The following is a 27210-nucleotide window of genomic DNA, read 5'->3' as shown; positions in this document are numbered from 1 at the left end:
CTAGACATGAACTCCAAGAAGTCAGAGACTTTGTCTCACCTTAAGACACCTAGCACAGTGCTCTGCATACAGCAGGTGTTTAATAAACATTTAAAAATGCACTGACCTTGTTGGGGTGGAGGGAGAGGTCATAGGAATCACACCCATTTTCTCCTCTGGCTCAGCCCCTGTTTTCCTGACGGAGCTACAGAACCAAGAGGTACAGGACGGCTACCCTGTGAGCTTTGACTGTGTGGTGGCTGGCCATCCAGCACCCAGTGTGCGCTGGTTCAAAGACGGAAAGGTTCTGGAAGAGGACGATCACTATATGATCAATGAGGACCAGCAAGGCGGCCACCAGCTGATCATCACAGCTGTGGTGCCTGCTGACATGGGCGTCTACCGCTGCCTGGCTGAGAACAGCCTGGGCGTCTCTTCTACCAAGGCTGAGCTCCGTGTAGACCGTGAGTCATTGGTCGGTGGGGTGGGTGAGGAGGGTAGTCAGGAGAGGGAGCGTGGAATGCTATCAGGACATAGGAAATTAGATATGGAAGAAGGGAAAGCCATGGGTTGGGAAGGAAAAGCACCAGGACAAAGTAAGACTATTAGGAAGATGGCTTGTCTCCTCTGTTGATCATTAAGTAAAGACCTCATATGACTTAGAGCTGGAAGAAGCCTTGAGGATCTTCAGGTCCAATTCTCATCATTTAATAGGTGAGGAAAGTGACTTGCCCAAGGTCACTTAGGTAGTAATTAATCAAGTCATTATGCAAACCCGGTGCTCTCACCGCTGTAATTATTCCAGTCAATTCAACTCAGCTATTTGTTTAAATGCTTACTTTGTGCAAGTCCCTGTTCTTGAAAATACAAAGACCTGAACATTCACAGTTCCTAATCTCAGGGAGCTAATTTCCTATTGAAGAGATATAACATATCAATATATTGTGTCAATATTTAAATATGTAAAATGTAAATATATAAATATATAAATAAATATAAATAAAAATGTAAATATATAAATGTATATTTTACATCATATAAATATATCTATATACATAGTACATATATGTAGAGTAATACATACACATATCATATTATGGAAGTATAAAATAATTTGCGCCTCGTAGGGCAATAAAAAATGAAAGAAAGGGCTCATGTGTAGGAGGTAGCACCTGAACTGGGCTGTGAGGGAAGCCAGGAATTCTAAAAGGTTGAGGTGACAACACATTCCAGGCATGGTGGACTGGACCACCCCTGGAAGATGAAATGTCATCAGAAACAACAGGTAGGGTAGTTTTACTGGAAGGGAAAGGTCATGAAAGGGAATAATAGGAAACAAGACAAGAGAGGGAAATGGGGAGCCTTAAACAGAAGGCTGAGGAGTTTCTATTTGGACCCATTACAGTTGTTTGAGTGGAGTACTGACCTGATCAGTTATATTGTAGGACAGTTAGTTTGGCAGCAGTGTGAAGGCTGGATTGGAGAAGGGGGCAGATTGGAAGCAAGGAAACTAGGAGACTGTTGTCCAGGTGAGAGGTGATAGACAGTCTGAACTAGGTCGAGGCAATATGAATTGAGAGAAGGGGCTCCATAGTGCTGCTTTACCTGACATTCAAGGCTCTTTATAATCAGGCCCCTACCCCATTACAATCTTATCTCACATCTTTCCTACACACACATTCTTTGCTTTAGTCTAAATGGACTTCTCATAGCTTCCCCAAAAAATTCTGTGTTCTCCTACCTCTGTGCCTGTACTATATTGTGTCCTATGCCTGAAATAAACTCCCCACCTCCACCTTTTGAATTTCTTTCCATCCTTTACAGCCCAACTAAAATGCTCCCTCCTCCAGGAAGCCTTATTTAATCTCTCATTTAGTAACTGCCTTTTCCCTTGGACCTCATATAACACTGGGCAACTCCCTAATAAATTTATCAAATAATATTTTATTCAATTAAAGAAATATTTTTTAAATTTTATTATGTTTAGGGCACTCTTTGCACTAGTTTCTAGGAGAGGTGAAACAGTTATACAAGTTTTTACATTCAAGAAGTGTCTACTAGGGTATTCTTCCCAAGAAGAGATGACTATGATACATAATAACACATGATAAGTAGAATGGATGCAAAATACTGTGTAAAACTGAAGCAGAGGACAGTTATTCCTAAGTAGGAGTTCAGGGAAGACATCCTAGGTGGCATTGGAGGAGGCCTTTCAAGACTGAATTCAATAAGTGAAGAGAAAGAAAAGGGGAGGAAGACATTCTTCTCTAGGAATAGGGAGGTGAAGTGGAAATGTAAAGGAGATGAAAAGCAGCCCAATTTGTCATGTAGAATGTGTGGAGCGGAGTAGAGTGTAATATGGCAGTAGCCTTGCAAAGAGCTACCAGCCTTGGTGCTAGGGTCTTGTAACAAGTGTGAGGGAGAAAGATGGGCCACAATGTAGCTATTCTTGTAGCTTTTTCAATCCTGTGAACTGAACAATTTTAGGAGAGAATTGGGGAAAACAAGCTCTTGTGACCTTCTGTATTGGGCTGATTTCCCAAGAGACAAAATCTAAAAGAATTGACTAAGATCTAGATAGACAAAATGGCACCAATTTGAGTGCCTGGCTCTTACCCAGGGCTCTCTTTCTCTTCTTTCCCCCAGTGACAAGCACTGACTATGACACAGCAGCCGATGCTACAGAGACTTCTTCCTATTTCAGTGCTCAGGGCTACCTGTCCAGGTAATAAAGAGCTAACTTTTTATCCAAGGAGCATGGGGCTGTTGGGATGAAGGTACAGATACCCAAAGAGCCAAAAGGCTAGATAACTGGAGCTTTGGGTGCTCCTATAGTAAATTATGGTGAGGAGGAGAAAGGAAGTAGAAGGGAAAGAAGAGGAGGAAGGAGAGGAGGAGAAAATTCTACCATTTTAGTTTTATAGACTGATGGACTGTCAGAGCTGAAAGAGGCTTTAGAACAGAGAACACAAAAAAGGAGGAAGAAGAGGATTTTGGATTTACTCTCAACTTTTCATTAGTTATACCTGTGATTAGGGTCCTGGAGATTTATAATGATATAGCAGAGGAGACTGAAAATGTGTTCAGAAAGCAGAGTGTATAATCTGGAATATCATCCTCTCATCCAGTCCTAGCTTAACTTGTCTGCCCCAGATATGACCTTGGAGGTGCCATTAACTTCATTCATTCATTCATTCATTTGTATTTTCATGCATTCATTATACCAATAATGCTGGTACTTCCTCCACTGCCCAAAAAATCACAGTCCACACCACCTCCTCATGCTATGCCGTTCTTATTCATTTTTCCCATTAGTTCTCCATGGGCAGAGGAGGAGAGTCTTTCTAATGGATTGAAGGTCTCTCTTGGGTTCTTTTAATTTATCCTAGGTAGCAGTCCCACATTCAGGGCCACAGATCAGTGCACCCCTTAGTGGCTAATGGGCTGGTGATGGGTTTCTTTCTGCTTAGCTAGGCTGGCCCTCAGGCAGCAGACTATCAGTCTTCAGAGTCACATTCATAGCTTTTCCATCTTGATAGAACCTGTTCTGCCTGCCCAGCCTTTGGGAAACCAGTGTTACTTCCATGCTTCAGTGACCCATCAGAGGATTTATTCATTAATTTAACAGATATATGTCTCAGGGTCTGTTAAGTGATAGACAAGAACTTATCCTTGACTATTTAATAAAACCCCACAAGTTTTTCCACTCTACTCTTATCACTCCCTCCCCAGCCATGACCACCCTAGCCATTCCCTCCCCAGAACCCTTACTTGAACCCAATTTTCTGTTTCCTTTCCTCCCGGGTTGGGATGGGTGGCACTTCTATGGATTGCTTTCTGTGACCCCTGCTTATAAATCATCCATCAGCCGGGAACAGGAAGGTACAGAGTCAACTTCAGAGGAGGGGCAGCTGCCCCAAATCTTAGAAGAGCTCCAGGACATCAAGGTAGCCCCCGGTGCCCGTCTGGCTAAATTCCATCTCAAGGTGAAAGGTAAGGCTGGGGTCTCCATGGTAGGGGATGGTAAGGGAAGTTTAGTCTACCCAGGGACTCCCAGAAAGGGGTAAAGTGTAGAAAGAAATTCTAGGAGTCTGGCTTTCTGCTTTTGATAGATTGAATTTTGACCATCTCCAAACTTCCAGGTCAAACACAGCAGATGGCCCTGGTCATCCTCTCATGTGAACTGTGTGCAAGGTCAGCCTGATTTGTAGGTGAAGTGAGGAAGTGCTTCCTGGGGAGATGCAAGTGGGGATGGAGGGACCCTACCCCAAAATCTTGCTCTGGCTTACTCTGCCCTAAAATTCTACCATTTCCATTATAGACTATTTGAGCCAAAAGGAACCTAGAACACAGAATGTCACAGCTGAGAGGGTCGTTAGAGCTCATTTGTTCCAGCACATTCATTTTTTCAGATGAGGGGACTGGAGCATAGAGAAGAGAAATGACTTGTCCATGGTCTGACATGTCCTGAGCCTACTCTCCCATTTCAGGGTACCCAGTGCCCCGCCTCTACTGGTTCAAGGATGGGCAGCCCTTATCTACCTCCTCCCGGACTCTAAAGACTGATAAGAAGACAATTCACACTCTGGAAATCCTCAATGTCACAAAGGAAGATGCCGGGGAGTATTCTGCCTACATCAAGAATGCTGCTGGCTCTGCCTATTCCTCTGCCCGACTGCTGGTCCAAAGTAAGCCAGCCAGCCCTGGTGCTTTAACACCACCTGCATGGGGCCTTTGGCCTGGCAGGCTGCTGTCACTGTTCTTCTTAGAGGGGAACACACGCACCTACATATGTGTGTGTATGTGAAGTCTTTAGCATGGCTGAAGACCAAAAGGGGGCTGATGTCTATCAGAAGAATTCAGATACTAATAAATTCACTAGCAAGAGCCATGCTTGGCAGTCTGGATGCCCAATGGTCCTTTAACCACTCTTGGAGCTGTTATTCAGTCATTCAGTTGTGTCCAACTCTTTATGACCCAGGGGACCATAGCACACTAGGCCCTTTTATCCTCTACCATCTCCTGAAGTCTGTCCGAGCTTATGTTCATTGCTTACTGTCCATAGATTTTCTTGGCAAAGATACTAAAGTGGTTTGCCATTTCCTTCTCTAGTGGATCACCTTTTGTCATAACCCTCCAGAAACCATGCTATTTCCCTTTCATCACTGTATCCCACCAGCAAAAATAAAGGGAGTGTGGGCCATTTGGGAAATTTATATTCTTGACCACATTTCTTCTTCTTCTTCTATGTTATTATCAAGGTCCCAATGAACCAGAAAAGAAGATAGATTCAGGTAAGAAGAAAATCCAGTGGGCAAAGAAGATAATAGATTTCATTCCACAAACATTTATTAAGCACATACTGTTCGCAGAGTCCTGTGTGATGCATTGAGAAGGGTATAAAATTTAGAAACAAAGTCCCTGCCCTCAAGACATCCTTAATCTAGCAGAGGGGAAAAAGCAACATAAATAGGGATAGGAATAAAGAGAGATAGAGCTAAGGATAAGAATGGGGGTAAGGAGAGAGCTAGAGATGAGGATGGGAAGGGAAGATCAACCCAACACACTGAAGACCTTCTTGTATTTCTCTTAACGTTTCATGGCTCTCAGTGCAGTGTTTGGGCCATCCATCTGTTACCCCTCAATCTCAATACCTGTCTACCTTAATACTATCTTCCATGCCGCTTCCCAAGGGCACCATCTTGAGTTGCATGAGGATCAGCATACTTACACCCATCAAGCATCTTTTCATTGCCTTTTGAATAACCTGCCCTGCTCACACACACACACACACACACACACACAGAGTAAAGGGAATAATGAAAGACAAAAATATAAGTAAGCAAGCACCAAGTCATGGTGTTTCAGACTAGAAATACAGACTAGGAGTTTAGGAGGGGAAGATTAACCAACTGGGGAGAACTTCACAAAAGGGACTTGATTTGAGCCTTCTAAGACGGGGCCAGTGGCAGCTATAAAATTAGTTTCTGGATCTGAACAGCGAACATTATCATTGCTGCTGAAGCTTGGAAGAGGGGATGTGGGCTGGAACAGTCAGGGAAAGCTTCCTGGAAGAGGTGGAGTCAGACAAGGAAAAGTGAAACCATTCCATATTATTCATTGACCTTTTTCTTAGAAGCCTGACCTTTCCAACTGTTATTTTTCTTTCCAGATTTTCATGAACAACTTGTACCTCCAAGGTTCCTGGAAAGATTTACCAATAAGAAAGTGAAGAAGGGCTCCAGCCTCACCCTCTCAGTGAAAGTTGAAGGTAAAGAAACAAGATGAAATCCCATTTCTCTAGCACTGCACAACTTATATCTACTTTCTCTCCAACAGCTTTGTGGAGTAGATAGTGCATTGTCTTTATTTTACAGCCGAGGAAACTGAGTCTCAGAGAGGTCACATGACTTTTCCAAGGTCACACAGATAGTAATTGACCTCATCCTTCTGATCAGAGTTCAGGAGGAGCCTGGGTAACTAGGACCCCAGGGCACTGCATGGTGTGTACTTTAGTCCAAAGCCATCCTACTTGTCTTTTGGGGGACATGTTCCTCTTTCTTTATGCCATCCCTAAAACATGGTGCCCAGAATGGAATACAGTACTCCCCCTGGGGTCTTACCAAGGGCATAGAACAAAAGAACTATCCTTGCGCCTCAGTTTCCTCATCTGTAAAAGGAAGGTACTGATACCTGCACAGAGCCCTTGCCAAGAAAGCTTTTTGTAAACCATGAAGACCTATTTGGTTCACACAACATGGTACCCGTTCATTCATTCAGCAGATATCTATTAAGCATCTATTGTGTTCATCTCTGAGGAAGGTGCGAGTTATAAGAGATTACTCCTACCCTCAGGGAGCCCACAGTCTGGCAGAAGGATAAAACATGACTGCAAAGAGTTGTGATACATAATATTTCATGATAAGTGAGTATTCCAGAGACATGCAAAGTGCTACATATTCCTGTCCTATCTGCCTATAGGGATATATGTTTTCTTTCTATCTCTGACCTCTGCTGTTCTCTGATGCCTCATCATGGCGTGGAAATGACCTTGGATTCTGGAGAGCTCTGCCAGAAATCTGCAAGGTCTGGCAGGGCCTGAGACAACTGGCATTTATTATTAGGGGGCTCTTCTGTGCCAGACACTATGCTAAGCATTGGACACACAAAGAAAAGCAAAATATAGTCCCTGCCCTCAAGGAGCTCACTATCTAACAGGGGAAGTAACATGCAAACTATGTCCAAACAAGACACACAGAGGTTAAATTGGAGATAATCAGCAGAGGGGAGGCAGTAGTAGCATTGAGGGCGATTGGGAAAGGCTTCTTGAAGAAGGCAGGACTTTAGCTGAGAGCTGAAGAAAGCCTTCCAAGCTTTAAGAGCTCTCCAGTATGAGCCGAGGGATGGATTTTGTGTCTGTTATTTGAGGACTAGCCTACTGATGTCCAGACAAGTTCACCACCAGATTGACCATCAAGGGTAAGCTTTCTACAGAGTGCTTTCTTCCAAGAGGTAACGCTAAGTACTCTTCTTCCCATTTTACAGAGAAGATGGAGGATCAAAGAATAGCAATGGCATGCCTAGGATCACAGAGCCAATGAGTGTTGGAACCGGGTCTTCTGTCTACAAATTTCTTACCTCTATATCCCATGTGCACATAGTAGGCACTCAATAAGGCAGTATGGTGCTGTAGAGAAAGATCTGAATTCAAATCCTAGCTCAAGTACTGGCTGTGTGACCATGGACAATGCCCTTTACCTACTGTCCTTGGTTTTACTTACTTGCAAAATAAGAATGATAATGTCTGCACAACCTGCTTCATGGAGTGTTGTGGAAACTAGCTTTGTAAACCTTAAATTGACATAGAAATGTGAGATATTACTGTTAATTGAACTGACTACAAAATGTATAAACTATCCAGGGATTGATCTTGCAAAGCATGCAAAAGACCTGGATAGATTCAATTACAAAATGCTTTGAAGAAATCTTCTTTGAGCCTGATGATAACTCTGTAAGTCAGGCAAGGGCAGAGATTGTTATCTTTGTTTTATAGATGAGGAAGCCGAGGCACAAAAGGATCAAGTTACTTGCCCAAAGTCACATAGAAACAGGATTTGAACCCAGGTCCTGAGTGTTCTATCCATGACAGCACATTCTCCTTAAAGAAATAAAGAACAACTTAAATAGATTACCACACTGCCTGTATAGTAGTAACTTAATAAATGTTTATTGGCTTTGCCTATAGCGGGAGGAATATCCAGTGTTCATGCCTGGTCTGTGCCAATATAATAATAATGACATTACCAAAATCAATGTATAGTTTTAATGCTATACCAAATTATCAAAGGGATGTTATATGGAACTCAAAATAATAAGATTCACTTGGGATTGATTTGAGTTGTTTTGATGCCAGGGGAGTTATTCTTTCACATGTGCCTCCCACAGGGCAGCCGCTTCCAACAGTGAACTGGCTAAAGGAAGAAGCTAATGAAGATGTCCTCTGGATCCGAACTGACACTCCAGGCTACAAGGTCGCCAGCTCCAACCTTCAGCACAGCCTCATTCTCCTGGACATAAAGAAGCAACATGAGGGTTCCTACACATGCATTGCCACTAATAGGGCTGGACAGTCCATCTGCTCTGCTACCCTAAAAGTCACAGATGGTGAGTCCCGGACCCCTGGAGAGTGGAGAGAAGTTGTTTCCCTAGCTAGCTCAGTTAGCCAGGGTCAGGAACAGCAGGTTTGGGGCCATAATTCAAGAGCTGAGAGAAGAGGCAGCTGTCCCCAAGTGAAGCCTTGAAGGTCAGGGAAACAAGAGAGTAGGTTGTGGTGGAAGACCAGCATCACAGCCCCAAACCAATAGAATAATGTGGTGTCATGGATAGAACACTAAGTTTGGAGTTAGAGGACCTGGGTTCAAATCCTCTCTCTATGCGACCTTGGGCAAGTAACTCAGTCCTTTTGTGCCTCAGTATCCTCATCTATAAAACAAAGATAAAAATGTCTGCCCTTGCCCAACTTACAAAGTTACCATCAGGATCAAAGATGTCTTCAAAGCACTTTGTAAACTATAAAGCCTTACAAAATAACACCTAGCATTATTATTAATATGGGCAGTGAAAGTGGGTGTCCCATCCCTAGCTTGTTCATGTGGGATCTCACTGCCCTGAAAATGATGCCTTAGAAATGGATTCTACTCCAAGGCTGACCTAAGACCAAAGGAGTTCCTCATTCTGAGTAAGGAAGAAGAGAAACATTTTTATGCTCATGTTGCCTTGTTTCCCCCTGTGCCCTCCTACAAGGCCTCTTTATTTAGAGGGGCAAACTGGAATGCCACCCTAGGAATTTTGAACGGCCTTGCTTCTAAGAACAGAATGCACATGTATGATCCCATCAGTGTAGTCAAACTGTACATGAATGTGATGCTCATGTAAGCAGGTCTCTGCTCAGCCTTCCTCAGTGGGAGAGTTTGTGATTGACTGAGCTAAATGTGAACCAGAAGCACAATGTAGCTTCCAACACACCAGACATGATCTCAGGTCATCTGAAGAGAGGCTATTACCCAACACAAGAGAGATGACCGGGCTGTTGTCTTGTGGACATGCTCTGTCTAGGACGTTGTGTCCAATTCTGGGAGTTGCATCAGAAGGACACTGATAAGCTAGTGTGTGTTGTGAAGAGGGTGACCAAGAAGGTAGCCCCCTCTGCGGAACAGTAGGGAAATGGAAGTCCTGGCCCGGCGAGATGCTAGAAGCAGCTGGGTGATGCAGGGAAAGGGTAGGACTTGAGGGGAATTGAATGGCTTGTACCAAAGGAAGAAAGGGGTTAGAGCTAAAGACTGAGAACCCAGATACAAGATCTGGAGGAAGAAAAGAACGTGAAGAGGACATAAAGAGGAGGAGAAGGGGTGGGAGGGAAAGGTGAAGAAGCTGAGGAAAAGGAGAAGCTGAAGGAGAAGAGGACTCCGGCCAAAGGAGGGGTGAAGAAGTGAAGACTCAGGAGGGCATCCCTCCAAGCACCTGCGGGGTAGTGTATGCAACAGGGGCCAGGTCTGTTCCTTTTCACCCAAGCAGAGAGAACTCAGAGCAAACAGTGAGTGGAAATAGCAGGGAGGCAGATTCAGCTTCACAGAATGAAGATCTTCCTGATAACCAGAGCTGCCCCAAAGTGACCTGGGATGCCTCAGATGGCACTGAAGGCCCTCTCACTAGGAGAGACCTTTGGTAAGGCCATTGTAGAGGGAGTTTCTGCTCAGATATTAGTGGGAGCAGACAGGCTTTGAAGTCCCTTCTGTCTCCACAATTCTATGTAGAGCTGTAGAAGATGCCCAGAAAGAGCATGGCCTTTCCCTTGTCTGGCTGTGGCCCCTGGAGAGCTTAGCAAAGTTCCCCTCACTCTGTCTAGGTCTCAGCTTCCCCACTGATGGTAACAGCTCCTTCTGATCTCCTTACAGCTCCAGAGACAGATGGGGCAGCTAAAGGGCAGAAGAAGGTCAAGGAAGCCCTCATTTCAAACCTGCTGCAGGGGTGAGTCACAGCCCATCTTCCTGATAGGGCACCAAGCCCACGTTAGGGATGACTCACATCCTGGGGAAACACAACAAATAATCTTTCTTCCGCTCTCTTGTCTAAATTGTGACCAGAGGGTGGAAGATTCTTCAGAAAATCATTTAAACTCTAGGCCTCAACTTCCTCATCCGTAAGGTGGCTAGGTGACCCATTAGAGAGAGTACTGGGCCTGGAGTCAGGAAGAACTGATTTCAAATCCTGCCTCAGATACTTACTGGCTGTGTGACCCTGGGAAAGTCACTTAACCTCTGTCTGCCTTAGTTTCCTCAATTATAAAATGGTGATAATAATAACACTTATCTCCTAGGGTTGTGAGGATCAAAGGAAGTGATACTTATAAAAGTGCCTAGACGGTGCCTGGTACATAGTAAGAGCTTAATAAGTGTTTGTTTCCTTCCTTCCTGTAAAATGAGAGAACTGAACTAGACAATTCCTGAGATTACTTCATTATATAACATATGATATTTATACACACAGATATGTTATTTATTCACATATGTGCCTATATATAGCTATAATCCTAAGATAGGTGGAATATAGTATACATATGTATATGGTTATTATGCATACACATGTGCTGTATTTCATGAATTACATACTACATACATGAATATTGTGCATGTATGTTACAGCTCATGTGTAGAAATAATACTGTGTAGTGAGATGAGCATTGGAAGCGTTTTAGTGAGCTGGAGCCAGCTCAAACAGGTTTTCAAGAGTCAATTGTTAAATTTTCTTTTCTTTCTTTTTTTTGGGGGGGGGAGGTCAGAGTAATTGGGGTTAAGTGACTTTCCCAAGGTCACATGGCTAGTAAGTGTAGTGTCTGAGGCTGGATTTGAACTCAAGTTCTCCTGAGTGCAGGGCTGGGGCTCTGTTCACTGCGCCACCTAGCCGCCCCCATTTGTTAAATTTTCAGTGAAATAATTTACACCTTGGAAATTGGCAGATGCTACAAATCAGGACCTAATTTATTTTTTGTTGACTTGTCTAGACTTAAGAAAGAGATGGAGAAAATGTTAACAGCACTTTAGTCCTGCTATGCCACTAACTTAGTGTCCTTAGGCAAGTTACCTTGCTTATCTAGCCCTTCATTTCCTCATTTATAAAATGAGGGGTTGGATTTAAAAGTGTCTAAGACCCCTGCTAGCTCTGACAGTCTGTATTATAAGATCTCTCCCACCAGCCCTTCTATCTCTGGCATCCTGTGCTCTGAAAGTCCCTCCCAGCTCTGATATTCTATGCCCTAACATTCTAAGAACCCTCCCAGCTCTGACATTTCTGTTCTTTCTACCTTCTACCTGTGTCCCTTTTACCTTTAAACATTCTGTATTCTATGAACCCTCGTACCCGAGGTTCCTTCCAGTTCTGACGTGTTGTATCTTGTAAGGACCTTTCTGGCTCTAATTTCCACATTCAAAGATCCTTCCTGGCCCTAACGCTCTAGGGTTCCATGACTTTTATTGGGTGGGAAACTTGGAGGGGATTCGAAGGTTACAAAGTGCATAAATGTGCCTTTGACGGGTAGAACTGGGCGTGATGAGGTTTCTGATTTTCTAGTCCCTGGTTTTTGCTCACTGCCCTTTATTCTTACAGAATTGGAGCCGGCTCAGTCCAGACATCAGAAACCACAGACTTTAACGAGGTTGACCGAACAAAGAAAGGTAGGAGGAGCAGTTGACATCTTTTACCTGGGCTTAGTGGTAGTTTCCCACTGCTGGCACCAACAGGGTTTGGGCAGTTCATCAACAAGTGATACCAACTATTATTAATAATAGCCAATATTTATATAGAACGTCAAGTTTGCCAAGGGCTTTGTACATATTATGTCATTTGCTGAGCACTTGCTATAATTATATATTAAGAACAATTCAGTCTATTAAGTATCTGCTCTCTGCTGGGCACTGTGCTGAGAACCATGAATATAAAGAGGAAAAAAGCGCAGCTCTTGGGAGCTGACAATTTAGTTGGGTGGGGGAGGGGGGGATGCGATGTATGAAATGATGCTGTAAGGTAGAATGTGATTGGAGAAGAGTGATCTCGACAAAATCAGAGTTGGGAGAAAGCATCAGGGAAAACTCAGTAGAGGAGATGGCTCCTAAGCTGAGCTTGAAGGACGAGAAAGACTTTGACAGACATGAGGCTTTGCATGTGGTAGTCACTTAAGAAATGCTTGTTGAACTAAATTAAATGAGTTCTGGGCGTCTGGAGAATGCCATCATCCAAACCCTCATCAAATCCACTAACATTCAGCAGAAATCCATTAATCACTCACAGTCTGCTGGGCTTTTTAGGAAGATACAGAACTTTGATAAGACACAGTGGAGTTCACGGTCTAGTAGGCATTGATTCAGGGCAAAGCAAGGCATTGCCTTATACATTGAGTATAAATACTGGTGTTATTTTTACCAATAAATTGGGAAGCGTATCTTGGAAATGAAATGGCCAAACACTCCATTATCTTTCCTAAGAAAACAGCGTGGATATTGTTGGTGCTCTCTGATCCATGGGATCATGTGTAGAAACCATCCCTGCCCTCAAGGAACTTTCAGTCTAGTTGTATAGCTAGGATATATATGTAAAAAGTGGTAAATAATAATATGAGATAGCATATAGTAGGTGTAACAGTGTGGTACAGATGTGGGGGACTACAGGTGCTTAGAGAAGTGAAGGAACGATGTCCATGGGCTGGGGAAGTCATGGAAGACTTTATGGAAGAAATGATGCTTCAGATTGACTTTGGAGACTAAGAAGAATTTAGAGAATTGAAGAGAAGGGAAGGGCATCTGTGGGAGGAGGTTATGGAAAAGGGTCAGAGGATTTGGGATGAAATAGAAGAAGAAATGATGAAGGTGATTGAGGATCATAAAGAAGGCCAGAGATTGATTTGGAGAGGAAAAATTGGGAGGACTTGAAGAGAAGCTGAATGGCTTCAGCCAAAGGAGGAAAAAGGCTAGAGCTAAAGACTGAGAACTTGAACACAAGATCTGAAGGAAGAAAAGAACATAAACAGGTCATGATGAGGAGAAGTAGGAGTAGAAGGAAAAGGTGACGAACCTGAGGAAAAGGAGAAATTGGAGGAAGATGACTCCTGCCTAAGAAGGAGGTCTTGGAGGAGAAGGATTCATGAAGACCATTGGTAAGGAATGTCGGTAAGACAGGTGAAACCTAAGTGAGAGAAGGTTATATGGGGGTGAGGTCAGGAGAGTTCACTGAAGCTCCAGAAGTGAAGAAGTTATGTAACTGGCTCCAAAGGTCCTCCAAGGGAGCTACTAACAAGAAAGATAAGGACCAAAGAGCTTCCTTTCTGCATGCCAGGAATGAAAGAATTTATCAGGGACCTGCACTGAGCATAGGATATTGGTATTTCTGTCATAGCCTTGGATCTCCCTCCTAGAGAAGACCATAAAGAGGTTCAAGAAGCACTTCTTGAAGTATATTCCTTAAAAAAAAAAAGTAGGGGCAGCTAGGTGGCACAGTGAATAGAGCACCGGCCCTAAAGTCAGGAGAACCTGAGTTCAGATCTGGCCTCAGACACTTGACGCTTAACTAGCTGTATGGCCGTGGGCAAGTCCCTTAATGCCAATTGCCTGGCCTCCCCCCACAAAAAATAAAAATAAAAAAAAGTAAAGAAGGATAATAAGGTGAAAACAAAGAAAAATCATCTGAAGAAAAAGAAAGGTTTTCCCCTATATCATGATATTGGACAGTCAAAGACTGTCACATAGAGGAGTTTGAGGAGGGAATAACATCACTGAACACTTCAGCTAAGAATCATATTTGATGCTTTTCCCAAGAGCAGGGAACTGTACACTCTGGACAAGAAGCCACTGAAATTTTCCTAAGGAATGATGCTCTGGGGCCATGGGATCTGATCTGGTGCGATGGAGCCGGCTCAACAGGCTTTCAAGAGTCAATTGTTAAATTTTCAGTGAGATAATTTATACCTCAGAAATTGGAAAATGCTACAAATCAGGACCTGATTTATTTTTTTACTTTCTAGACTTAAGAAAGAGATGGAAAAAATGTCAACAATACAGATTAAATTTAGAAGTATACTGTACACACATTTTTTCTGGATGTCTCGTTGTTAGATATTTACCAGCATACCACTGGATATTTTCTACTAAGGACCAGAGAAGAAAGAAATAATAATAATGATAACAACTGACATATATGTGTGTATACTCACACACAGAATACAGCTCTTAAAATATATATCTTATTAATCCTCACAAGAAACTTGTGAGGTAAATACTATAGTTTTTATTGGCCCCATTTTACAGAAGAAGAAACTGAGGCTAAGAGAGGTCATTACCTGCCCATAGTCCCACAGCTAGTTAAGTGTCTGAGGTAGAAATCAAGCCAAAGTTGTAGGGGGAATTCCTTTGGGATATAGATTGGACTCAATGACCAAGTCATCAAATTCTATGATTGATTCTGTGAACTCAGGTCTTCTTGGCACCAGATCCATCTTTCTATTCATTATGCCATACTGACCTCTTTGCCATTGGTGATTTACTGCTGAAGAAAACAGACATCTATTTGTGGACAACAATAACAATAGTAGTTAATATTAATAATATAGTTAATAAAATAGTGAAGAGGCCTTCTGTCTTCCTGGGACATCCAAGATATGACTGAGAACCTCCTGAGACTTGTTCAAGTAGATGTCTACTCAACACTTCTGGTGATTCACATGGGCCCAAATAATAATGCCAGAAGGAATCTGGTAGGGATTGCCAATGATTGTGGAGTCTTGGATGAGAAAGTGAAGACCTTAGGGGCATAGATGATGTTTTCAATATTGCTACTGATTGAAGATAAGGGATTCAGAAGAAGACACCTTTGTGAAACACTGATTATGAATAGGGTGTCTGAGAATGGGATTTGGATTTCTGGATCATTCCCTAAAACACAGGAATTACAGAACCCTATCCAGGTTCTGAATGGAGTATAAACAATGAGGGCTGGTTATAACATATCTTCCTAGAGTCTTGCAAATTTAAACAAAGATCTTTAAAAAGGAGGGATCCATGGTTACCCATGTATGTCCACCAAATAGGATATAGGTTCATTGTGACCATTTTGGCTCTGTCTTTGCATTCCCAATGTCTGGCACAGTTCTTGGAACATATTTGGTGCTTAATGAATGTTTGTGGATTGATTGATTTAAAAAGTGATAGTAGAAATATCTAAAGGTTCACAAGAAACAAAATCCAAGAAAAGAATAAATAATAAAATATAAGGCCTCAAGTGTCTATAAAATGTACAAAGAACAAATAACAAGCAAGAGGACTTGGAAATCTCAAAGAAGGCAAATTAGACCTTATACATATCACTGAAACTTTATAGGACTTGAGACCTATGGCTTGTGTGTGTGTGTGTGTGTGTGTGTGTGTGTCCTTCCCCTCAAGAAGCTCACATCCTAATAGAAGGAGACAACATGTATATAGGGTGGTGGTTGGATAGGACAGAATATTTTGGACTGGACAGTTCAGTACCATGCTCCTTCCAGAGGCAATGGTCCTGCTTATCTGATAAGAGTTTTTAGAGGAAACGTTGGGGAGGAGGGGGTCAGGATATATGTAATGGTAGAAGAGATCCTCACAGAGTTCAGAGCTGAAGGTCTTGGGTCCTTCCACATGTGATTTCTGTAGGGTTTGGTTTGAAGGTTGGAGTAGCAGCAGGACAGAAAACATCCAGGGAAAAGAAGAGGATGCTTGGTCTCAGGAAGACCAGAACCAAGCTTAAGTAAAAGGAAGGTTTGGGGGAGGGGATAGATTAGCATTACAACTAAGAAGCATTAAGAAGATACGCTTATCTGAAGAAATCTAGGAACAAGAAGGGCTTCGCCTGGGAGAATATGTTGATGAAAATCAATAAAGGGAGAAATAGAGCTGATATTGTTATCAGGATATGTTGTAGACTATTTTGGACAGAAACAGGAAACAGATCACAAGGCTACCTCAAAAAGTGATGTGTTTCCCCTCACTGGAGGTCTCCAAGCAAAGGCTGAATGGCTATTTGCCAAGTATGTTATAGCTGGATTCTTATTCAGGTCTAAATTGGACTCTCTGGCCCTTGCGGTCCTTTCCAACTATGAAATTCACTGATTCTATAAAATACATCTTGTGTTAATTGAACAGTGAAGAGATTAGATTAGTATGACTGAGGCAGAGTGGTCACATAGGAAAGTAGTGGGAAGGGTCAATGATAGGGTCCTGGTATCACAGATTTGGAGCTAGAAGAAGGCTATCCAGTTGAACTCCCTCTAAGGACTTAGAGAGATTAAATGTTTTGCTTAAGGATTTATAGGTAATAAGGGGCAGAACCAGGATTTGGACTGAACCTCTCTCACTTTAAATCCAACATTCTTTCCACTCCACCATGAGGCCCGTTGCTAAATCACTTTAAGGTTTAAAGCACTCTCCTCACAACTACTCTGTGAATGCAAGCATTGCCGTCCTCATTTTAGAGATGAGGAAATAGAGAAGTGGAAAGTCTTTCTCAGTGTTACACAGCTAGTAAATGTCAGAGCAGGACACAAACCTAGGATTGTTGACTCTTGTCATTCTCCTACTATACCATGCGTGCTACCTCTCATTGTAGGCAATGGGGAACTTTGGGAGGGAATAGACTTTCCCTCCTAGTGGTCTTCAACCAGAGACTGAGTGGTCAGTTGTTGGACATGTTATCATGGGGATAATGTTAAAGGAGATTCTGCTGCTGAGGTCTCTTCTAATGCTTTTTTTAAAAAAACCTGCTTTTCTATGACTTATAAGTAGCCTTAAAGCCTAAGAAACATTATTCTGTCTGCCCTGATGATCTCCATGTTTTTGCTCCCTCAGGAGAACCATCAGAAACTGATGAAGGCCGAGGTCACATTTCCCTTGCTGATGTTGGAACTGAAGAATTCCTCCAGAAGTTGACATCCCAGATTACTGAGATGGTGTCTGCCAAGATCACTCAGGGTGAGCAAAGCGGACATCTTCTCCATGAGGCCACTACTCAAGGCTGGCTCTCTGACTTCCTTTCCTAGGAAATAAGAATAGACCTGATGCTTATAGACCTGCTTTTAATTTACTGAAATGAGACCCACAGGTGGTGAGATTGGAGAAAATAGTAAAAGAAAAATATATTTCCCTCCTCCTTCCCCACCAGGATTGGGCTGAGTTGCCATCTCCCTCACAAATAGCCAGTCATCCAAAGTTAATTGACCATTTGTGCTCATTAGCAAGTTCATCTTGTCTGTGACCAGTCCCTGATTATCCCTTGTGCCATTAGTTCCTAACAGTGAGTCACTCATGAGTCCTCTTATATTTGACTTTGGAGTCCATCATTATATATTGACAGAAGCACTCCTGATTTCTACAACATTTAAACTCTCTCCACTAACACAGCTAAGCAGCTTGTCCATAACTTATACTCTTAGAGTTATCTGAGGCTCAGAAAGGTTAAATTGATTTGCTCATGGTCACACTTCTAAGCTAATTGTCATGGTCGGAATTTGGATTCAATGTTTTCCTGATTCCAACACTCTATTCATTACCACACTTCCTCTCTCAAAGTACATTATATTAATTTTTCTTCCTAATAGAGTTAACTTTATATTATCATAATTATTACTATTACTACTATTCTCTGATATTTTGAGGGATCGAAGTATTCCCTTCAGTTGTACAAATCACTACTCAATCATCCTGTGCAATACTGGTTCTTTTCTTCCTATAAGTCCTCCTTAAAGAATCCATCTCCCACACTAGATACCTGTCTCTAGTTCTTCTCACATGAGAATGTCAAGGATGTGTGATTTTGAAGGTGCAGCAACCACCTTCATGAATTCATATCATAATGCATATAGCTTATAGTCTTGAGAGCTAAGGTTCAGATAAGTTGTGACTCGCCAGTGACCACACACCTATTAAATCCATGTATTCCTCATGCCAAATCCAGCATTCTATTCAGTTTTCCATGCCTCTCAGGTTTGTTAATATTTCATGCATATCAATGCAATACTTGTTCTGTTATTTTCTTTCTCATGATTTGGCCAACCCAGCACTCATTCCAGTCATACTTGGCTCTGATTTTGTCTTTTAAGTCACTTTTTGCATCAAGTCATTGTCTCAATATCAATACTTAACATATATGGATCTAATAACACAGCATCTAAATGCCCAAAGAAAAAGTTAATTCAATTGGAGGAAAAAATAGATAGTAAAATTATAATAATGTTGAATCTTAATGAATTTTTTTCGGACCTAAACAAATATAACCAAAAGATTAAGTAAGAAAGAAGTATAGAACTCTAGAAAAATTGGAGGTGTTAGATCTCTGGTGATTAATGAATGGGAAGAGAAAACAATTTAAATACTTTTCAGTTGTATATGGCAGTTTTTAAAAAAAAATGACCATATATTGGGGGATAAAGACATTACCAAAAATGTAGAGAATCATACAAGTCATTGTCAGTAGTGTGATGTATCTTGCTTACCTTTCCCACCCTAGGGAGTTCTCCCTTACCCTTTAGATTACATACAATTTTTATTCTTATAAAACCCTGGTGTTCCATTCTTCATATCCAGATACTATCAGTGGGAGAATGGTGTTGGACATATGGGTTTTTCTGACAGAGAGCAACTTAAAAACACAATTTCCCAAATGAGAGAACAACTATAGTGATAACTACTATTTCTATAGCATTTTAAGATTTGAAAAGCTCTTCTGTCACAACAGCCTTGTGAAGAGAGATGATATAATTCTGATTATCCCTATTCTACAGATGATGAGACTAACAACCAGAGAAGTTAAAGGGCCCAATGTCATCTAGCTAGCAAATGTCAGCTAGCTGGGGATTGGATCCAGGTTTCTTGATTACAAGCCCTCTTGATTACAAGATCGATTCATTCATTTATTGTATATGTTTCCCCAGGTACTTGCCACAGTTCTTAGTATGTATTTGTTTGATTGACTTATTACATCATATTTCACCTTTGCCCTCATCACACCTCCCAAAAGAAAATACTGCTTCTGCAAATGCAATAGGCCTGGGTATTTGCCTGAAGAAGGAGGGGAAGGAAGGAAAGAAAGTAAGAAGGAAGGAAGGAAGGAAGGAAGGAAGGAAGGAAGGAAGGAAGGAAGGAAGGAAGGAAGGAAGGAAGGAAGGAAGGAAGGGAGGGAGGGAGGGAGGGAGGGAAGAAGGGAGGAAGGAAGGGAGGGAAGGAGGAAGGGAGGGAGGAAGGAAGGAAAGAAGGAAGGGAGGGAGGAAGGAAGGAAGGATTTGTGAAGTGTTCATTATGTACCAGGCCATGTGCTGCTAAATGCTAGGGATACAAATACGAGAAAAAGAAATACAGTCTCTTCCCTCAAAGTGTTTACATTCTAATGGGGAAGACGATACACAAAAGGGAGATGAAAAGCAGAGGGGGAAGAAATGAAGGCATCTAGCTCAGGGGCATGGTCTTGAAGTCCAGTAGCCAGAAACAGGGCTGGGAGGATAACAAAGGTCAGCCTGGGCCTTTAAAAAAAGTAGAGGTTGGGGGTGGACCTTACAGAAGAATATTCCAGGTTTAAAGGCTACAGGGAAGAGACACTGAGCAGCCTTGGAGAGTGCCACCTTCCCTTACCCTCCGCACCTTATAGTGACCTATTCCTTCTCTGTGCCTTGTTTCAGCCACTCTCCGGGTCCCTGGAGGGGAGAGTGATGATGAATCCAAGACCCCTTCCGCATCTCCCCGTCATGGTCGGTCCCGTCCATCCTCCAGTGTCCAGGAGTCCTCCTCTGAGTCAGAAGATGGGGATGCCAGAGGGGAGGTAAGTCATCTTTGGTGGGACCAGGTAGTTTGCCCTAGACCAGTCAATGTCAAAACTGTTTTTGTGCTTTAATGGAACCCTCTACTCTAGTTAATGCCACTCCTAATAACGCTCAGCTGAGCTCCTTTGAACACTGGGACTAGGCTGAGACAGCAGCAAGAAGTCTAGGTCTTATGAAACCTCAGTCATATTAGAATGAGGACCATCAGATGTAGTCCCAGAAGGTATCTTAGAACTCACCTTGTCCAAAGTTTCACTTTACAGAGGAGAAACTGAGGCTCAAATAGGGGAATAGACATGATCATGGTCAAGTGACTTGTTAAGTGACAGAACCAGGATCAAAATCCAGGTCTAGCATTTCCCATTATCAAAGCTGATAGAGTATTAGAATGTCAGCACAGTGAGGGGCCCTCACTGTATGTAGAATGTAGAACAGCTGTCAGAGAACATGGAATACTAGCATTGGAAGGGACCACAGAGTTCTAGGCCAACACACATGATGATGATGATCGTGATGACGATGATGATGGTAGTGATGATGATGGTGATGATGGTGATGATGATGATGGTGGTGATGATGACGATGATGATGGTGGTGATGACGACGATGATGATGAAGATGACAATGATGACGATGATGATGGTGGTGGTGGTAGTGATGATGATGATGATGATGATGACTGCCAATACTTATTTGAATCTATGATCTCATTATGGTCTCACAACAACATTGTGAGGCAGACCCTTCAAGGATCATTATACCCCTTTTATAGTTCAAGAAACTGATGCCCAGGGAGACTAAGCAACATAATCAGGGTCACAAAGTGAGTTAGTGGCAGAGTTAGGACTCCAACTCAAGTCTTCTAAACCTAGATTTAGGGGTGGCTTCCAGGCTTCTACATCCCACTCACTCCTTCCCTGATGTCTTAACTTTCACAGATCTTTGACATCTATATGGTCACAGCCAACTACCTGCCCCTGGGAGCAGATCCAGAGGCCATCACATTAAGGGAAGGCCAGTACGTGGAGGTCCTTGACTCAGCCCACCCACTCAAATGGCTGGTTCGGACAAAGCCCACCAAGTCCAGTCCTTCCCGGCAAGGCTGGGTGTCACCTGCTTATCTGGACAAGAGGCTAAAGGTAAAACTCTCCTAATAGGCTAGTAGGATACAGCATAGAGTGGGACAAGGCCAGGGCATAATAATTGTAATTAGAGTCCTCATAATCTAGAAGTGAGCTAAGATACATACACACACACATATACATCTATATACACATACACACGCATACACATACACACACATACACATACACATACATATACATGATGAGGGCATTTGAGCAGTGCAAATAAAGTGCTTTGGGTTTTTCCACCCCATGGAAGCCCTACTTCAGAGTTCCCGGCTGAGGCAGCACTGCCCTAAGCCCTTAGAAAAATTACACTTTTGAAGAAATGCATCCTCTGCATCATCCATCTGTCCTCTTTTTACTAGAGGGTCCTGCCCCCTTGCCCCCCACCCACAGTGCCTTACTTTGGCCTGCCCTCCCAGGCAGGTCCCTGGACCTTCCAAAGCTAAAGGTAGGCCCAAGATCCTGGGCAATGCTGAGAAAACTTCTCCTGTTTCCTCATCAGCTTTCACCAGAGTGGGCAGCTGCTGAAGTGCCAGAGTTCCCTGGGGAATCTGTCTCAGAGGATGAATATAAGAAGAGGCTAAAGTGAGTGGGGTCCCAGGTATTGGTTAGTTGGGATGTCAGGAAGTAGCCTTCCAGAAGGGACAGAGCCCTCTCACTAACTCATTTATTCACTCACTGTCACTGACTCATCCACTAACTCATTCCCTTATGCCCCCTTATTTACTCCCTCATTCATTCACCCCTCCCCTTCTGATCTTTACTCATTCACTTTAGTCATTACCCATTTACTCATGAATAAATGAATGAATGAATGACCAAGCATTGAAGCACTTACTGATGCAAATATTAGTTAGCAAGATGGTCCCTGGCCTCAAGGAGTTTACATTCTAATGTGGAAATGCAACATACCAAAGGAAGCTAGAAACTGAGAGGTGCATGAGCATGGGCAGCATGGTTTGTAGATGGTCAGAGAGAGATGGAGACCTGGTTCTAGATGAGATAACATAGAACTTCACCGATCATTCATTCCCTTTGAGAACTGCTTGGTGAATGAATAAATTCATCTTGGCCTGTTCATGCATTCACTTAACCCCAAAATCATTCATTAAGCACACTTGCTAGATTTTGCAAAGGTACAAGGCACATGGTCCCTACTCTTGGGGTATAGTTGGTTGCTGTGGTTGGGTCAAGAAGAACTTCAAACATGAACACTAAGAAGAAGTTACAGAGCAACATGTGAGTCAGGGCTTCCTCCTAAGGGCAGCCATGTCTATTAGTGCTGATGGAATGAGGGTCATGGAAAAACCAACAACAGACATATATTAAGCCAGCGCTATGTACAAAAAACTGTGCTGGGTCCATGGGAGATAGGAACCTTGGATTCCTATCGCCCTTGGCCTCGAAGAGCTCAGCCTGTGGTAGGGAGAGAACACAACCCCCATGTGGATGGGGCTGATCCAGACCTGGGATGCATCTTCTGGGGAGTGTCCTAGATGATCATCCCCCTTCTCCTCCCCCACTCCCTGCCTTCCTCAGTCAGGTGGTTCTCCCCTGGGCAGGGCTCCAGCAGCATCATGTTCTAGGGAGGAGAAGAAGGCCTGGGCTTTGGGCCAGTGGAAATCTATGACTGCTGAGTAAAGAGCCAGGAGTAGAGGGGGACTCTTCATTGGAGCTTAGAGGGCAGGGAAAGAATGCGGCTTTCTGCCTTTCTCTGATTCACTTCTCCCCTCCCCTCGGCTCTGTCCACCACAGTGTAGTCATCCAGGACCTGCTGAGTTCTGAGCAGGACTTTGTCAGTGCCCTCAACTTCCTGCAAACCCACCATTTGCAACACTTGGAGTCCTGCCCCAGTGTACCTGCCTCCGTGTCCAGCCAGAAACCTGTCATCTTCCGGAATATAAGTGACATTGGTCGCTTCCATGCCAAGTAAGTGTTCTGAGCTCTGTGCTGGACCCATGCTGCCCCCATCCTTCCTGCCTGACCTCCCACTTCCCCCAAGTACTTTCAGAGGTCTCCTTCAGCTTTGACGTTCTCTGTTCTAAGGCCCTCCCAGTTCTAACATTCTGTGTTTTCAAAGGCAGCTAAGTGGCACAGTGGATAGTGTTGGGGTTGGAGTCAGGAAGACCTAAATTCACTTAGCATATCTGAGCCTCAGTTTCCTCATTTGTAAAATGGGCACAATAATAGCATCACCATTATGGAGGTGTTGTGGAGATCAAATGGGATAACACATATGAGGTCTGTGAAATGAGTGTAGGAGAAGAAAAATGTCCCCATATTCCTCCCTATTTCCCTGACCTGAAAGGACACCCCCTGATGAAGACTTACAGCAATCAGAAGCCCCTTAGAGTATGCCCCAAAGATGCCTTCAAGAACTAGCTGAGGGCGGCCAGGTAGCCCAGCGAGTAAGAGCACCGGCTCCAGTGTTGAGAAGACCTGGAGATCGAATCCCGGGCTCAGACACTTAGCACCCACCCAGAAACACCTGGCCGTGTAACCTTGAGCAAGTTACTTAACCCCAATTGCTTAGGGGCGGCCAGGTGGCTCAGCGAGTAAGAGCACTGGCTCCAGTGTCGGGATGACCTGGATCAAATCCGGGCTCAGATACTCAGCACCACACCCAGAAATAATAACTGGCTGTGTAACCTTGAGCAAGTTACTTAACCCCAATTGCTTTAAAAAAAAAAAAAAAAGAACTAGCTGAGTTGTTGAGGTCCAGGGTGAACTGTCAGTCAGGAGCCTACCTTGCCAGACCTAGGGTGAAGGAAGGAGGCCCTGCCTTGGTAAGACCAGAGCCTGACCAATGACCAACCTGGTCTTAAACTCAACCCTGCCCCAGCCCTTGAGTTTTCTGACCCAGTCCAGGACAAGTGTCCCAATGTGTGCTGTCCGGTTCATAGTTCTATGGGAATGGATGGGATTGAAGAAGCAGGCAGTGGGGAGATGAAGGAGAAAGCAGGGCACGGGAGCTGGCAGAGGTCGGCCACCCCTAAGCCTTCACCTGTCTCCTCCAGTTGCTTCCTCCAAGAGTTACAGAAATGTGACACGGACGACGATGTGGCCATGTGCTTCATCAAGAACGAAGGAGACTTTGAAAAGTACATCCAGTACCTGGTGGGCCGTGTGCAGGCGGAGTCTGTGGTCGTCAGTAAGGCCGTCCAGGAGTTCTACAAGGTCAGGCGTGCTTTCCGACAATAGTTGTGCTATCTGCCCAGGAGAGTGGCTGTGAAGGAAGGGTTTTGTAAACCTTAAAAATCATAGAAATGGGAGTTGTTCCTATTATTTGGATCCAGCCTGTATTTCCAGGCTGATCTCCTCCTTACTGTGCACATTCTCTTCTAGTCTGCTCAATGCCCTTCAGATATTACTTAGGATTTCCCACCTCTACTCCTGTACCCTCACCATTCACCTGCCTAGAATGAATGCCTTCTTGTCTCCCTTCCTTGCCCTGCCTCTAGTGAAGTGACGCTAGCTGCATGACCTTGGAGTCTCTGGGCCTCAGTTTCCTCAACTATGAAATAAAGGGGGTGGTACAAAGAATCCCTAAGGTCTATTCCATTTCTTCAAATTCTGTGGCTCTGCCTTTCCAAATCTTCTATTTCCTTCAAAGCCCAGTTCCACACCTACCTCCAGCACTGTAGGCCAGGAGCTAGTCATGGACCCTCTGATGGCTGGTGAACCCTATGGACCCCTTCTCAGGGTCAGCATCTTATGATACATAAGATGACATCTGTAGGGTTACAAAGGAAACCAATTATATTGAAAGACAGTTGGCAAAATGTAAAAAATAAAAATTTAGAGCAGACCCCAGGTTAGGAAACTCTGCTCTAGGCCTCATTGAGTTTTCCTTCCCCTGAACCCCTAAAACATTGTTTTCTGTACCCTTCATGTAATGGCTATCAGCAGTAGCTTTATGTCATTACTTATAATCTAATTCAATTTAATTGAACAACCATTTATTACACACGTGTTTACTGTGTACAGGGACCTGTGTTTGGAGCTGGGGTTCCAGTCCAAAAGCATCATGGCATTTGGAACATTGGCACTTGCCCAAATAAGCATGACATAAGACTGATTGCGAAGGGCAAGAAAAGAACTCCAAACAAAGTACTTGAAGAAAATTTGAGGATGGAGGGATCAGTTTCAGCTTAAGGGAATCAGGGAAGGCTTCATGGAGGAGTTATCACCTTGAAAGACGAGAGGGATTTTAGTAGGCAGAGATAAGAAGTACAATCCAGGCAGGGGAAACAGCCCACACAAATGCCCGGAATGGGAGAGAGCATGTTCAATTCAGGGAACAGAAAGTCCAGTTTGACTGCAGTGTAGAATGCATGAAGAAACATAGTGTAAGACAAGCCTGGACAGGAGAGCAGAGCCAGACTCTAGAGGGCCGGGGCGAGGACTGTGTGTGGCATACTCTAGCTAAGAAGGAGCCTCTGAAGGCTTTTGATTAGGGAAATGACACAGTCAGACATGTGCATGCATGTGGATCTCATCTTCCAGATGGTCTACACCAGGAGGGCAGGGAGCTTACGACCTCAAGGCCACATGTGGCCTTCTAGGTCCTCGGGGATGGCCTTTTGACTGAGTCCAAGTGTACAGAACAAATCCTTTTATTAAGGTGATTTGTTCTGTGAAGTTTGGATTCAGTCAAGGGCCTCACTTGAGGACCTGGAGGGTCACATGGCCTTGTGGCTGCAGATTCCTCACCCTTGGTCTAGACCCTCCTTGAGATCAGGGATGTGTTATATGCTTTGTGTCTGTCACACGCTTTGTGTCTGATCATAGCAATTTACATTTATGTGTGTAAAAATATATACATATATACCTGCTTATACATATGTGTGTTGTGTGTATGTATATATGTACACATGTACATATATCCATATTGAACACAGTGTTTTTTAATAGATTATCAAGCATACATGGCTCAGTAATAGACCCAATCTGATCCTACACAGTTGAGAGCATTTAATTGGTCTCTCTCGTAAGCCGAATGTTGTCTTGTTGTCATGGCAGAAATATTCTGAGGAGAAGCTTTCAGGAGCTGATCCCTCCCAGCCTCCTCTGCCTCCCCTGCAGCACTATCTGGAGAAACCCATCCACCGAATACAGCAATACCAGACTGTTATCAAGGTGAGTGGACTAGATTCTCCAGTCTATGGCCCTTGGATCCTAGTGAGAGTGACCCTTCTATTTATTGTAAGTTGTTTCAGTTATGTCCAACTCTTTGGGACCCTATTTGGGGTTTTCTTGGCAAAGATACTGGAGGGGTTTGACATTTCCTTCTCCAGCTTATTTTACAAATGAACAAACCAAGGCAAATAGGGTTAAGTGACTTGCCCAGAGCCACGCAGCTATTCAGTGTCTGATGCCAGATTTGAACTCAGGTCCTTCTGACTCCAGGACTGGACTCTGACCACTGCACCACATAGCTGCCCTTGATCTTTCCCTTGCCATTGGTGAAAACTCAGAGGCAACATCTTATGGTAGTGGAGAGTGCATTTTTGAAAATCAGGAGATCTGTGTTCGAATCCCAGCTCTGACACTTAAGAGCTGTCTCCTTCTCTGAGACTCATTTTCCTTATCTGTAAAATGGGGGCAATCAACCTTACAGGGATGATTGGGGGTTGTTGTGAGGGAAATATTTTGTAATTCATAGTGCTGTACAAAGGAGAATTGTTATTGTTGTGGTCTAGGTAAAGTACATGTGGAATC

General features: G+C 43.5%; 1 protein-coding gene across 1 annotated transcript in view; it reads left to right on the top strand.

Moving 5' to 3' along the window:
* The window catches only part of OBSCN (obscurin, cytoskeletal calmodulin and titin-interacting RhoGEF), a 319253-nt gene that overhangs the window by 208638 nt on the left and 83405 nt on the right, over positions 1–27210 (top strand). Inside the window, exons 69-84 of the mRNA XM_069095842.1 lie at positions 165–443; positions 2626–2704; positions 3848–3972; positions 4470–4667; positions 5241–5273; positions 6152–6250; positions 8425–8643; positions 10434–10506; positions 12142–12209; positions 17397–17519; positions 20219–20358; positions 21298–21498; positions 21992–22074; positions 23245–23418; positions 24507–24666; positions 26512–26628. Of these exons, the coding sequence (XP_068951943.1) occupies positions 165–443; positions 2626–2704; positions 3848–3972; positions 4470–4667; positions 5241–5273; positions 6152–6250; positions 8425–8643; positions 10434–10506; positions 12142–12209; positions 17397–17519; positions 20219–20358; positions 21298–21498; positions 21992–22074; positions 23245–23418; positions 24507–24666; positions 26512–26628 (2171 nt within the window). The remainder of the gene's footprint in view (positions 1–164; positions 444–2625; positions 2705–3847; positions 3973–4469; positions 4668–5240; positions 5274–6151; positions 6251–8424; positions 8644–10433; positions 10507–12141; positions 12210–17396; positions 17520–20218; positions 20359–21297; positions 21499–21991; positions 22075–23244; positions 23419–24506; positions 24667–26511; positions 26629–27210) is intronic.

Source organism: Petaurus breviceps, unplaced genomic scaffold, assembly GCF_028583685.1.
Source record: "Petaurus breviceps papuanus isolate PSGF00001 unplaced genomic scaffold, PetGlider_PUasm1.0 227, whole genome shotgun sequence".
NCBI classification, from domain to species: Eukaryota; Metazoa; Chordata; class Mammalia; order Diprotodontia; family Petauridae; genus Petaurus; species Petaurus breviceps.
The sequence above is the reverse complement of the archived record's forward strand: the minus strand, read 5'-3'. Positions and strand labels throughout refer to the sequence as shown.